The 13,895-nt window shown below is 38.0% G+C and overlaps 1 protein-coding gene across 2 annotated transcripts in view; it reads left to right on the top strand.

The window, feature by feature from the left end:
• Nucleotides 1-8,027: 8,027 nt before the first annotated feature.
• The window catches only part of GABRB1 (gamma-aminobutyric acid type A receptor subunit beta1), a 292,998-nt gene continuing 287,130 nt past the window's right edge, over nt 8,028-13,895 (top strand). For both annotated transcript variants that reach the window (XM_087816835.1, XM_087816833.1), the window contains exons 1-3: nt 8,028-8,107; nt 8,255-8,346; nt 8,762-8,829. In XM_087816835.1, coding sequence (XP_087672961.1) covers nt 8,028-8,107; nt 8,255-8,346; nt 8,762-8,829 — 240 coding nt within the window. The remainder of the gene's footprint in view (nt 8,108-8,254; nt 8,347-8,761; nt 8,830-13,895) is intronic.

Raw genomic sequence — 13,895 nt, 5'->3', positions numbered from 1 at the left:
TTATTTTCCAAGAAAATCCCGTTTCCTTTTTCTAGTCTCGTTCTTGTTTAGCTGAGAGTTGGGACATGTTCCTTTCTTCAACTTCCTTCCTTCCTAACCTTCTCCCATCACCCAGTTCCCGACACTACGGCAAACACAACTCTATTCAGTCCTCTCTGAACTACTACGATTTTCTTTACCACCATCAGCTGTATAACTGACAGCCTTTGCTTGTGATTTCCACCTACCCCAGCTCCTCCAAGTTCTTAAGTCTGTGAATTCGAGGTCTGGCGGGAAGTATCAACTCTTTTGAGACGTCTTCCCTGACACTCCAGGATTAGATGGAAAGTTCTTTTCTTGCTTCTAGCATGTTTTGCATTATAAACTGGGTATTCGGATATGTTTATCCTGTTAGTTTTTATGTTTTATTGTATAATTCTAAAAATATTTTTGAGTAAATGAGTGAGTCCTGAGGCTATATGTTTAGACAGAAAGTGTTCACTTGGATAATCACCTGACTATTTGTAACACCTTTGTTATCCAGTTAATAATCCCAGGTACTAAAAATTTAGTCTATGAAACCAGTAAAATGAAAAGTATAAATAGTTTCTACTAAAAATTAACAGTAAAATCTATACACTGACAAAGTTATGAATGGCAGCATTTTTAATTGACAGTCTAAAGCAACATATCACTGGCAACAACCTTAATTGCCATTCTCTTTGATTTTTTCCTACCCACAGCACCACATTGGTCAGAGGTCACAGCACTACAAGCACTTCCAGTTCTCAAAGTGACCCCTCGTAAGATTCTGCTTTGGGAGCAGAGGTCTGTTGTGCTTAAAGAAAAAATCCTCTAATTGTGGCTTGATCTAAAAGTGCAAATAGCTCATAACACAGGATAAATCCTAAATGCATTTAATTACATAGGAGAATTTGCAAAAATCATATAATTACATCAATAGAGGTTAAAAAATTATTTTATGGAGAAAAAATTTTTTCATAATTAATAGTATACTGGTAGAGTATAGACTGTCATTAGACTCCATGAGTTTGAATTCCGTATCATTTAATTTTTCATCTTGGATAAACTGATGAACTTTCTGTTTCTCAGTTACTTCATCAGTAAAACAGTACTAATTATAGTATCACACTTCATAAGATATTATAAGCACTGACTATGTTAAGTGTTTAAAAAAAATTTCTAAAGCCCTAGCTGGCTTGGCTCAGTGGCTAGAGCATCAGTCTGTGGGTTGAAGGGTCCCAGGTTCAATTCTGGCCCAGGGCACGTTCTTCGGTTGCAGGCTTGATCCCCGGCCCCGGTGGGGGCGAGGGTGGGAGGCAACCAATCCATGTCTCTCTCACATTGATGCTTTTCTCTCTCTCTCTCCTTTCCCTTCTCTCTGAAAAGCAATGGAAAAAATATCCTCAGGTGAGGATTAAAAAAAAAATTCATAAATAATAAGCTTATAAAGTGTTTATTATTCTTACTAATTAATATTAGTATTTTTAATAAAAGCAATAATGACATCTATTAATAAGACAGAGTACATATTTTAAAACAAGAAATCATATATTTTGTCTAAGTATACTTCTCCTTAAAAAAGAAAAGGATACCCTTGTAATCACTGGAAATACTGGAAATAGTAGAATTACTGGAAATGGTAATTTGAGAAGTAATTCAAAAGAAGTATAAATATGTAAATATAATAAAATATGAATTCATTTATTTAAGATGACATAATTTAAAAAATGTTATAACGATGCTTAAAAAGTAAAAATAAAAGAGGTAAGTATGTACTTGGCTATATGACATGATATGTTTTAGCCTCAAAAGTCTACATTTTAATATGTGAATTAGAAGAGCTGAAAAATACCAAGTTAAAAAGACATTTTTCATGTTAGCAGCTAAAAGTCTGTTAAATCTGTTAAATAACTGTGTTCTATATAGCCTGATACACAAGACATTTTTTTCAAAGAATATAATAAACCCTTAGAGAATGAAGTCATATGCAAAAAATTGAAGTGAGACTATTTCCATTAATACAGAAACAATACCACTTGAGTTAATTAGTAGACTTACTATAATAAAAAGGTTTCATAAGATTTTATAATCAATAAGTTAATACAGTACTTAATCTATAAGGTAAAGTATGAAAGTATAACAAAGGATATGAAAACGTTTTAAAAGGTAGTAATAGTGAGGCTACCCTTCCAAAATTCAAACTTTAGTAATAGTGATAGTGATAAAAATATATCACGTCATAAATGAAAGTTTGTACTTTGATCAGTTAAAAAAATGAATAAGTTCTTGGGATCTAATGCATAGCATCATTATTCTAGGTAATATTGTATTGCATACTTGAAATTTGCTAAAAAAGTAGATTTTAAGTGTTCTTATCACACACACGCAAATGGTAACTATGTGAGGTGATGGACATATTAATTCATTTGACTCTGGTAAACATTTCACAATGTATATTGAATTATCATTATATGTATTATATCATTGAATATGTTATTTTTAATTACATATTATATGTTGCATATTGCATATTTCACGTTATATATATAAATAACATTAGGTTAAATCAGAAAACTTGATCAATTAAACAGAATGCAAATTCCATAAATAGAGTCAGAAAATAGTATATTGTATGACTATTTATATTAAAAATTGTTCTTAAGGTAGATCATGGTAGTAAATATTGTCCCCAAAGTTTCTGAAATTATATTCCTCCACAGTATTCATGATACTTGATGTTAAACCTTTTTAAAACAGCAAATTAATGTGTTATGTATCTGTCTGTAATACATTTTTGTGCATATAATCAGGTAAAGATTCACTTTTTTTTGTCCTTTATATATAATAAATTGTCTCCATAGCATTTATCGAATAGCTTATCTTTCCCCACTTTTCCTAAAAGAGAGGAATATTTTTATGCTCTTTATCTGTTTGTACTGTTTTTCCTGTCTCTATATGAGCCCCGCTGTTTCATGAACTGAACACATACTGTTTCAAGTTCTCTAGTTCAATAGGTCTTGGCACCTCCAAGAAAAGTGGTCCTTATGCTCCTTTTTTTTTCCTTCTTCAAAATTTTCTGGTTTCCTTCTTCTTTAATCTTGCATTTGAGTTTTAGGATTGGTTTCTTAATTTCCACTGCAAATGTTGGAATTTGATTCACATTGTTTATATTTCTTAGAGTGGATATGATTGACATCTTTGTAGTTATTGAGTCCTCCTCGTCTCAAAGGTGGTACAGTCTTACTGTACTAGAGTGTTGAAATGTTGTTTGACCTTCTGTCCAGCAAGCGGCCTTGACTCTCTTGTATTCTTGTATGTTTGGAGATGCTGTTAGACTTTCCTTCCAGACATCTTACCATGTGGCAATAAGGAAAGTTTAGTTCCTTTTCTATTGTTTCCCCCTCATTTTTAATTGTCTTATTGCAATGCCATGCCTCTGGTGTAATGTTGAGTATTCATATTTTCATGGAAATGCCTCTTTATCACAATTAATTATTTTTCAAGTATGTGGTTTAAAAATAACTTTGTAATTATGTATTCATATAAACATTTTCCTTGATTTTTTCTTCTTTGGCCATCAAATATCAAAGAGTAATATGTTCTATATTCATTTATTAAATGCTAAATGGTTATAATGTATATACCAATCTATTATTTCTATGGTTTCATTTTTTTTACCTTTAAGTCCTTAATTCAACTGAAACTTATTTTAACAAACAGTATACGGACAAGCTTGCACAGTATTATTTATTTTCCAAAGAGATAATTTTCCTATTATTTATTAGAAAACCTGTCATTTATTCACTAATTTGAAACATTAATTTAACTATATGCTTCATTTTTAATACTGAAGTTAGTTTCTGGAAAATGCAGGATCGAATTAGGGTAGGCACTCATTTATTCTTTAATTATGTTAAGCTGCTTTATCAAACCTCCAAACAATTATTACCACCTTCCTTTCACATATATCCAACCTAATATATCCATTCGCATAAGATTTTAAGCCAACTTGAGGACAAATAACAGTTTTCTAATTTTGACTGCAGAGTTGCATACTTGCTAGGCACACAATAGATGCTCAATAAAAAGAAGCAAGACTGTATGGAAATGAACTTTAGTTACATTCTTAAACTATAAAATGAAATACTTATTATTTAGTTTTAACAAAGTCTGTAGTAGTAGTTCTTCCTTTAAGGTGTGCCGTCTACATTAAAGCTACACAGTGTCTCTGGCATAGCTTACTAAAAAGAGCTTTAGCTATATATTATTTGTCTGGAGTCAGTATTTATAAGAATAAATAAATAAGCAGGCCTAATTTGAAAGTGAAACCATCATTTCCAAGTTTGATTCCAATTCAAAATAGAATTTAAAGCTGCCTATTCTATATTCTAATCAGTAAGCATATTCACTAGGAATATGTGTGAGAATATGTCTTGATCTTCAGACACTTCCATCTTAGTTGGGTGATCATTTTTAGGGTCCTCTTTCAGTCCCTCTAAGAATTATCAGAAGATAATAGGAGTAGGGATAGCTTTAACAAAAAGTAGAAATTGAGTTGCATTTTGAACAGGTGGGGAGGTCTTAATTAAGAGGATTGGTTGGGGAAAAAACAAGCAACTTCACAGAGAAAGTATTGGCTTTTTCAAGCCATAATAAGTCCTGCACTGTCTGAATCTGGTGATATTTAAATTATTTTCAATTATTTACTTATTTCTTATTATTTTAAATTTATTTCCCAATTAGTACCAAAAATTATTCAAGACAGCTTATACACTATATATATTCAGTGCAACATACCTGTTTTTAAATTAGTGAAGTGTGAGAAAGGAAAAGTAAATTTAGAATTCCAGGTCATCAAGGAGAAATGTAATATATCAAAATGCAGGTCATTAAGATCTTACATAATTATTAAAGCTGAATTGTACCTATATTTCTAAGAGTCCCAGTGGCCAAAGCAAATAGGGAAATTAATGAATTCTAGGATTCCTGTTGCCCACATGATACAAGCTATTCAGGAAATGAAACAATTTTCAGAGTATTAGTGTCTGAGAAAAAAATTTTCTCCTAGTTCTTCATACGTAAGATACTGACTGATGCAGTGGGCTTTATCCTCAATAGCATCCCAATAATGGATGTGATGATGAATATCTTGTGACTTGTAGTGTGCTTCCATGTAGGTGGAAGGCATAATTTAAAAGCCAAATTCAGTGAAATTGATCTGAACTGGGCCATGCTAAACATTAAAATTCAAGTATACAGAGTCAGCAATAGTCTTCCTTAATGCTAGGATAAAATCTTGGCTCTTTAGCAGACATTGTTAAATAAAGTACATTGTTAAATGAAGTCCTATTCAAAAGGAGCTTTTGGGATTTATGACCAACTGGAAAACATATATCCCAATAAAAGCTTTATAAGTTAAACAAACAGTGAACACCAAACTACATGCTTCTCTTATTAATTGAATTTGGCTAACAAGTCTCACAATTTACAACCTACAATAGATGGGTCAGTTGACAAACTCCATGTGGAAAGAGACTCTGTATACTGTCTTTTTCGCTGTTGTATCACCAGATTTTAGCATAGTGTCTGACAGTAGGTGTTCAATAAATATTTGAGGAATGAATGAAGTAAACCTCCACACATCTTTTTCCTACAGTCCAGCTTTTGCCAAGAGTTGTGCAGTACAGAGAGGTTCTTTGCTTCAGTGAGAACCTGAAGCACAAATCTTCTCTTTACCCATTAAAGAAGATCCATATGAATTTAAAAGGTAGAATTCACATACTTTTAAGAAAATTAAGAAAATTGATTAAGAGCTAACACTGTCTTCAGAAGAAATAGCCTCGCTCTTTAAGGTTGTTGTGAGGCTCAAATGAGAAAATAAAATTAATGTATATGAATAATGTCAAGATCTACATTTCTGTAAATGTTTGTATAATTCTTTAGATACCTTCCAAAAGTCTCCAGGCCCTGAGCTTTCCAATTATTTGATGCCTCTGTTATACTTCAGAAACCTTGCACTAGTCTATGACCTCCTCTCCATGCTATAGTTCCCTTTGCTGGGGGTTGTTATAATAACTCTTATTTCTTTTTGTTTTCCCTGTCTCTCTTTCTCCCCATTGGGGTCTGTGTTTCAAAACATAGCACAGTTAGGTCCATAGATTCTGGGTTGAAACACTGATTCCACCATTTATTAGCTATTTGATATTAAACTAGTTACATTATCCTAATTTGTTCCCAGCATCATTATCTATAAAATGAGAATAATATATACCTTGTTTGTATTGTTACGAAGTTAAAAGAGATAATAGGTAATGTACACAATAACCAGCAAATAGTTAGCAAGTGACAAAAGTTAATTGTTCTTATGATTATTCTACCAGAGCATTGTCTAAAATCTAAATCTGACCTTGACCATTTCTAGTTAAAACCTTCACTGATTTCCAGAAGCTCCTAACCATGTAGTATTGTACGTAATTTTATTTATACTCTGGCTTCAGCTTCCCTTTGCACCTTCATCATCCACCATTCCTTCCTCCCTCCGTTTATATTCTGCTCAGTCTTTTCAGGGTTTAGCGATCCAAGTAGACCAGTCTTTTAAGTCTAGGATTTGGCACATGCTGTTCCCTCCTTCTGGAACACACCTCCCCCCTTGCTCTGGCAAAAAGATTTCTCCTCTGGAAACCATATCCTACTTCTCCCTGGTAGAAGTAACAGTCCTTCTGTCACCTTAACACTATCTAGAGATACATATTTAATTTACCTCTTATATTTGTGTCCCTCTTTCTGATTTGTCTATGAATTTCTCTAGGACAGGAATGCTCTTTAATGAACACTTACCTAGCCCAGAGCTTCCCGCCCAACATGTGCTCAATGACATTTATCGAATTGCATTGATTGGATTTAATTTAATTCACACAACTGCTGCTCCTACACAACCCCAATCTACTTGCAGAGGTTAGACCCTCCTGGTGTTTCAGAGCCCCTTCTGGGTTACTTACTAAATACAAGCTAACGCACTGGCCATTTATGAAACAGGTTCTTCTCACTGGAACCTGGAAGGTAAGTGGAACTTGGGGCCGACTGGCCGGGAAAAGGGCAGCCTGCGCAGAGATGCTGTCTCATTGCCTGTTTGCCCCCCCACCTCCACCCCCGGCTGGAGACACCAAAGGGGGAGGGAAAGAAGGGAGCAAAAAAAGGTGAGGGCCCCTCGGCCTTGCCCCCCACAGGGAAGGGCTGCGCCCAGACAGCGATCTGAAGGCCTGGGGCCCAGAGTCCTCAGTTCTCCTGGGTTTCCTCCGCCCTTCCCTCCTTCTCTGGCTTTCCCTCTTCATTCACTTCATCACCCCGCCCTTCCCATCACACACACACACACACACACACACATTCACACACACATACTCACACACACTCACATACACACACAGTCACTCACACACACACTCACACACACATACACACACATACACTCACACACACACTCACATACACACAGTCACACACACACACACACTCACACACAGTCACACATACACACACAGTCACACACACACACACACACTCACACACAGTCACACACACACACTCACACTCACACACACTGGAGTCCAGAGAACCGCCCCGTCTCCAGGCTCCCAGCTCCAGGGCCGCTGTGACTGTTAACGAAAGGTGCCAATCACAGGCAGCCTTAGCCAGTTGCCTGCGAGTTGAGTTAAAAAAAAAAAAAAAAGGCAGGTTGAGGGCAGAGAGGAAAGGAGCACGGCAACCCCAGTCCCTGTGCACACGCACGCACGCAGGGCCCCCGCAGACGGCAGGCCCCGACTCCCCGCCGCGAGCACCGCCCGGGAACTGGACGGCGCTGAAATCTGTTGCCTGCTCCGCTGATCGTCTGCGAGGCGCAAGGTGTCTCCTGGCAGCGAGCGCTCCCTGCGCATGCGCAGCCCGCTCGGGAATTACTGCCCTGCCGCCGACTAAGTTGCATTCCTTGAATCTTCGCCGAAAAGACAATTCTTTAATCAGAGTTAGTAATGTGGACAGTGCAAAAGCGAGGGAGGCTGGGGCTCCTCTCCCTCCCGGCGGTGATTGCCATGGTCTGTTGTGCGCACAGGTGAGCGTTCTCTCCTCCTGCCGGTGGTCGCGTTCCCCGCCTGCCGGGTCGTGTCGCTTGTTATTTGGGGTAGGTGTGCCTGTCTGTTTTCATGTCTGCTCGCAGTTTCTGCTCGTTCTCAATACGGTCCCTACTTCTTCCCTTCAGCGCCAATGAGCCCAGCAACATGTCATACGTGAAAGAGACAGTGGACAGATTGCTCAAAGGATATGACATTCGCTTGCGGCCGGACTTTGGAGGTAAAGCTTCATCTTTTTTCAACCTGTAACCCACACCCAGTTCTCCTTTCCTGCCAGAGATAAATGTTTAAAAAAAACAAACACACGTAATTTTCGCAAGCGTGCACTATGCCCTACGCCCTGGACACACACACACACACCCACACACACACACCCACCCCCGCACCCACAGGATCCCCCAGTCGCAGGTGGATGAACCCCAGGCAGAGCCGACCTTTCCCGGCCCGACACGCCCTCTGCATAGTCACTGCATCACGCGTGTGCCCACACCTGTTTTCCCAAGCTGTGCCCTGCCAGCGGGGGGGCGTAGGGGGAACCCACTCTCGGTGTAGTGAGCGCAAAGGAAGCCCCTCTGCCCGCCCGGCCAGGCGCCACTCTGAGACTATGACCATACTGTGTCCCACCTCCCCGGCAGGTCCCCCCGTGGACGTCGGGATGCGGATCGATGTCGCCAGCATAGACATGGTCTCCGAAGTGAACATGGTGAGTGGCCTCGGGACGGGCTCGCGGCCGGGCTTACGCAGATACCAAATGGACCGGTCCCCGTGTCCTCTGCGTTTCATTGGCGGTCATCTCGCCCCGGCCCGGGGAGTCCCAGTCCGCGCGCGCTCCCCACGCTGGCGCACACACCCTGTTGCCCCTGGTTTGTATTTTCAACACACACGGGCCACTGCGGTGTTCCGGAGGAAACGTGCTCGGCACTATTTGGGGAAAGACTGGTGACTGGCGGCGCGGTGGGTGGGGCGGAGTCTGAGCGCTACTTCAGCCCGGCTTCCTCGGCGTTCGGATGCCCAGGGCACCACCTGCCGGCGGCCGGGCAGCCTGCACGCGGGGCCTCGCGCGGTGGTCCGCAGCCTCCCTTCGCCAGGTCCGGCCCCGCAGCCCCGGAGCCGGACAGACCCAGCCCCGCCACCCAGCCCTCAAACTCCCAGATGAGGTTTCAGGGCGTCCCATCCCTTTTTATAGGCTCTAGCGCACCGTGTGGCGGAGCAACAGGCTGAGACCACAGCCCGTGCTTGCTAATAGGAAAGCGCTCGGGCCAGCTTCTGGGGAGGCTTGCGTTGCTCCCATGTGCGGGTGTCTGAATTTGTCTTGCTGCATCTTGCCAGTTTCAGATGAAACAGAATGACTCGAGTTATTGCTTTGTTTTACCCTAGGAACTTAAGCACGCCTAAGAGGCCTGATGATTCAAGGGACGGTGGAAGGGGGTGGGGGGAGAGCAGCGAGACCCTTCCTTGTCTCAAAGGGTTAACATTCTATTGTTTCCTTTTTTATCTCTCTTCCCGTTTGGAAGCTGTTGCAAAAATGGATTGAAATCATAGCTGTCGCTTTCTCTATTGGCTGCTTCCAGCCACTGTGAGGTAGCAGTTTGCTAGTTGCTAGAGTTTCTAACTGTTGCTTCTCACCAGAAGCAGGCAGGGGGGAAAGCCTGTTGCTTTTCTAGAACTAACCACCTAGGGAACAGCTAGATCTACGTGAGCATCAGCTCATTTTTTTTTCCGCTTGCTGAAATTTAGATAGCCTGAATAATTTAAAGAATAAAATCTTTAGGGATTTTATCCCTTTATAGTTGTAAAGGCTATTGAATTGTCTTTTCATTTTACTACTAGTGTGTCATTTTATTTTAACAGGATAAGGTTTAAGTTTTTTTTTTTTTTTTTTTTAAGATTAGGACAGGAAAGAAAAATATAATCTGTTGAATATGATTATAATAGAAGTGTGACTATTAAATTTCTGTATTTTACAGTTCTACCCAACTTTATTTTTTTCTTTTTAAAATTGATTTTTCAATTACAGTTGACATACAATATTAGTAACATAGTGACTAGGCAAATATATGCCTTAGGAGGTGCTCACCCTGATAGTAACTTACCTGGATTTAAATAGTGTATTTAAAATACAATTTTAAAATAAGGTCTCTAGTTGTATTGGAAAAAGAAAAGCAACTTTTCAAAAGTAATGCACAATGAATATTTTCTGACAACAAATATTTTTAATAGACTGACTTATTTATAATATTCTGTTTGCATACATGTCACTAAAATAAAGCAACCCAAAACACAATGTTTACAAACACTGGATAATATAATAACATGTATACATATACAAATCATACCCAACCCATGCTATTGCAGCTAAAGACATGAGAGTAAAACAAGTTGTTTGTATCATGTAATAATATTTTTATTCTTTTATTTTGGCACCTTGTAAGTACCCCCATAGATAATTTATAAAATAGGACAAGATTAGGAAAGCTCAAAAGGCAAACAGTGCCTTTGCCAGTGGTTAGTCTTCTGTATAGCATATTATACTTTTCAGAATTTTAAAAAAATGTATAATTCTATTGACTATATTTACAAACATCTTTTCAGGTGTTTTTTGTTTTTTTGTTTTTAATTTGTCTTGAATTGGGAAGTTGCTATTAACCAAAACAACCACCACAAGAGAAAAAGCTCTGTATAACCAGTTGTTCGACTGAATTCATACATAAGCTCAGAAAAATCATTTAATTGCAGTGCCACTGGAAAGAGCTCCTCATGATGGAATAACACAGCCTATTTACTCGCCGCACCATGTGTATATGTACTTGATTTTTAAAAATATTCCCCGAGCAGATAAATCAATGAGAGATACATTATACTAAAATATGCACCACCTTTCCACAGTCGTGTTAGAGAGAGATGGGAAATGAGAAGCACTAGCACTGAAGGAGTAAAACTTGGTTAGCTTACTCCTTGTTTCCCCTTTTAATGCGAGCTACCAGCAGGACCCAAGGTTTATTTTCTCTTCTCTCATCCATGGCAAAGCATCACAATAAATAGACTGGAAATAACTGCAAGAAAAATGGAAACAAAGAGGAAGTTTAGGATTGAGTGTGTTGTATAAACACAGCCTGCATGGTTAGCCCTGGTGAAGAGAATGGTCTATAATATGCTTTGGTTTTTAGATAATGTAAGTAGGGGTGGAATGTCTGTGGGAAATACTAATTGCTTCTTTTATTAATCATGTTTTAGTGGCCTGATAGACAGTAACTTTTGAGGTTATTTAATAGGAAATTTTCACCAAAGTTAATTTAAAAAATAAGAATGGACAAAGAATATAATAAAAATAGCTTTAAGGAAAATTTAGACTAAAATTTGTTACTAAAGCTTTGCTCATTTTTATATTCTTATTCATTATCCACCCATTCCATGGCTGGGAAAATGGCATGATAATTATGCATTCCATTAATGGGTTTGAAACTAGGTTATGTTAATTTTTGTTATTAATATAATTCTATATTGGTTTATAGCATTGTCTGTTTTAAAGACTAGCATAGCATCAAAAGTATTTTCTGATTTATATATTTCAGGATGGAAGATATCTTTCCAAAATTAGGAAGTAAAATAGACAGCTTTTACAGTCAAGGATCTCTACTATTGAGAATCGTAGTTACTGAGCAGTGAATGCAAACCTCTGATGCAGAAAAAATAGAAAAAAGATACTTAAGAGTAAGGTTGTTGTTTTTTCAAGCAAGAATAGTATTGATTGAATTAAGAAGGATTTTTCTTCTGGTATCATGTGATATATTGTGTATGTGACAGTGATTATAAACAATCACTGTCATTTTAAAAAACCACTGTGATTTCCATTTATTGTTATATTAAGCCCTTCAAACCTCTCTTAACAATTTCTGCCAAACCATATACCTACACACAAAGCACTCTCTAGAGTGACTAAAGATGAACAGAAGGCAGTTGGGACAAAAAAGAGACAGGACCCCCCCCCCCAAAAAAAAATTGTCTCAAGTAACCACTATCATTTGCTAATATAAACCCAGTAAAACATAGATAACGATAAGCAAGTCATCCCTTTGTGGTAGACTGGGGAAACATGATATTAATTACATGCCAACAAGTGGTTGAACTCTTGTATTTCAGATTTCAAAGACTAGTCTTTCCTTCTTTTAAAGAGGTGGCTTCTGATGATCGAATTGGACCTTCAAGCACAGAGCTCCCTATCCTTAACCTAAAGACACTATGGTCCAAGCGACCACTCCCAGAAGATGTTACATCTATTGAGTCCTAACTTAAAGTAGCCATTCCCAGTAATAGATAACTAACATGTATTTATTTTTTCTTCATGCATGGATGGATGTAACTGAATGCTTTTATAGGCATTACAAATAACAATGAAAACAAGCAAACAAATAAAAAATGAAAACGAGCCAATCGTATAAATAATGCCTAAAAGAAAAGCAAATGTAATTACAGGGCCAAATACTCTGTCATTAAAGACCACTGTTGCTGCTGTTGTTATTTTAATATTTGATTCCAGGTTTCTGATACACACTTAGTTTATCTCTAATTACTATCATCTTGGTAACACAAAACAGTAACCACCTGTCAGAATCCCTCCCTTCCCCACTCATTTCTTCAAATCAGTGTTTCTGAATCTTAAATGTGTCTATGAATCACCCTGAAATCTTAAAAAGGTTAGAATGCAAATTCTAAATCAGAGGTTTGGGGTGGGGTTGGACATCCTGCATTTCTAACTCCCAGGTGATGTGGCTCGCTGGTATGTGGACAGCACTTTGAGTAGTAGGGTTACTTTGAGTAACCCTAAGATTTAGGGTTATTAAGAAATGAACATCTTTTTTCTCTTAAATTTCTCTAGGAATGGTATTATTCCAAGGTTCCAAATTAAGTGTCAAGTTAATTTCCAGGTAGTTAAACAGGTAGCTTTGGTACTTGATAAGCAACAGGACAAAGGCAAGAGCCTGGATAATGGGGCTTGACTTAGACTAATAAGCAGTCCTCCTAACTGTGTCAATACTTATGAGTCAGCCAACCTTAAATGATGGCTATGAAAATATTGCCAAGCACTGTCACTCTGACAGTATTATCCTGCTGCTTTACAGAACACCAATGACTTCTCTTCTTCAGAACAGAGAACATTGCAAACTGTTTTTGCCCCCACGGAGGAGCTTGCAATAGCTTTGTAAAATAGCCTAAACATACTCTTGCTGCTGTCAGTAAGTCCTCTGAGGTTATAATAGGATTCCTTTGCAAATTGCATAAGTAGGTCAGTACCATTTAAAGGTAGGAACAGATATCAGCAGTTAAATAAAGACATAAATACATATTTCTCTTATATGAGTAATAGACCAGGTCTCATTTTTAGGTGCTGGGTTATAATATTATACCATCTGGAGAAACTAAGAGAGGAAAACTTCCCTTTGCCTTTCTGTTTGGAGATAACAGAAATATCTTTTTATACCTTAAGCCACATCAAAGCAATCCTGTCCAGATTTTTAAAAGTTTGAGTACACATTTAAAATCCTGTGTTCTTAGGATTACAAGGCCACACTAGCTATTAAAATGTATAATACAATAAAAATAAATAGTAATATTTATTGCACACATCCTATGTATAAGGTATGGTTATCAAGTAGTTTTTTTCTTTTTGTATTAGTAGCTCATTTAATCCTTGATTTAAGGCTATGCAGTTATTGTCACACATTACAGATGGAGAAATTGAGGTTGAGAGAGGGAAACTTCGGTTGAGAT

The sequence above is a fragment of the Miniopterus natalensis genome, chromosome 1 (genome assembly GCF_054644295.1).
Source record: "Miniopterus natalensis isolate mMinNat1 chromosome 1, mMinNat1.hap1, whole genome shotgun sequence".
NCBI lineage: Eukaryota > Metazoa > Chordata > Mammalia > Chiroptera > Miniopteridae > Miniopterus > Miniopterus natalensis.
This window is presented reverse-complemented; position numbering and strand designations above follow the sequence as displayed.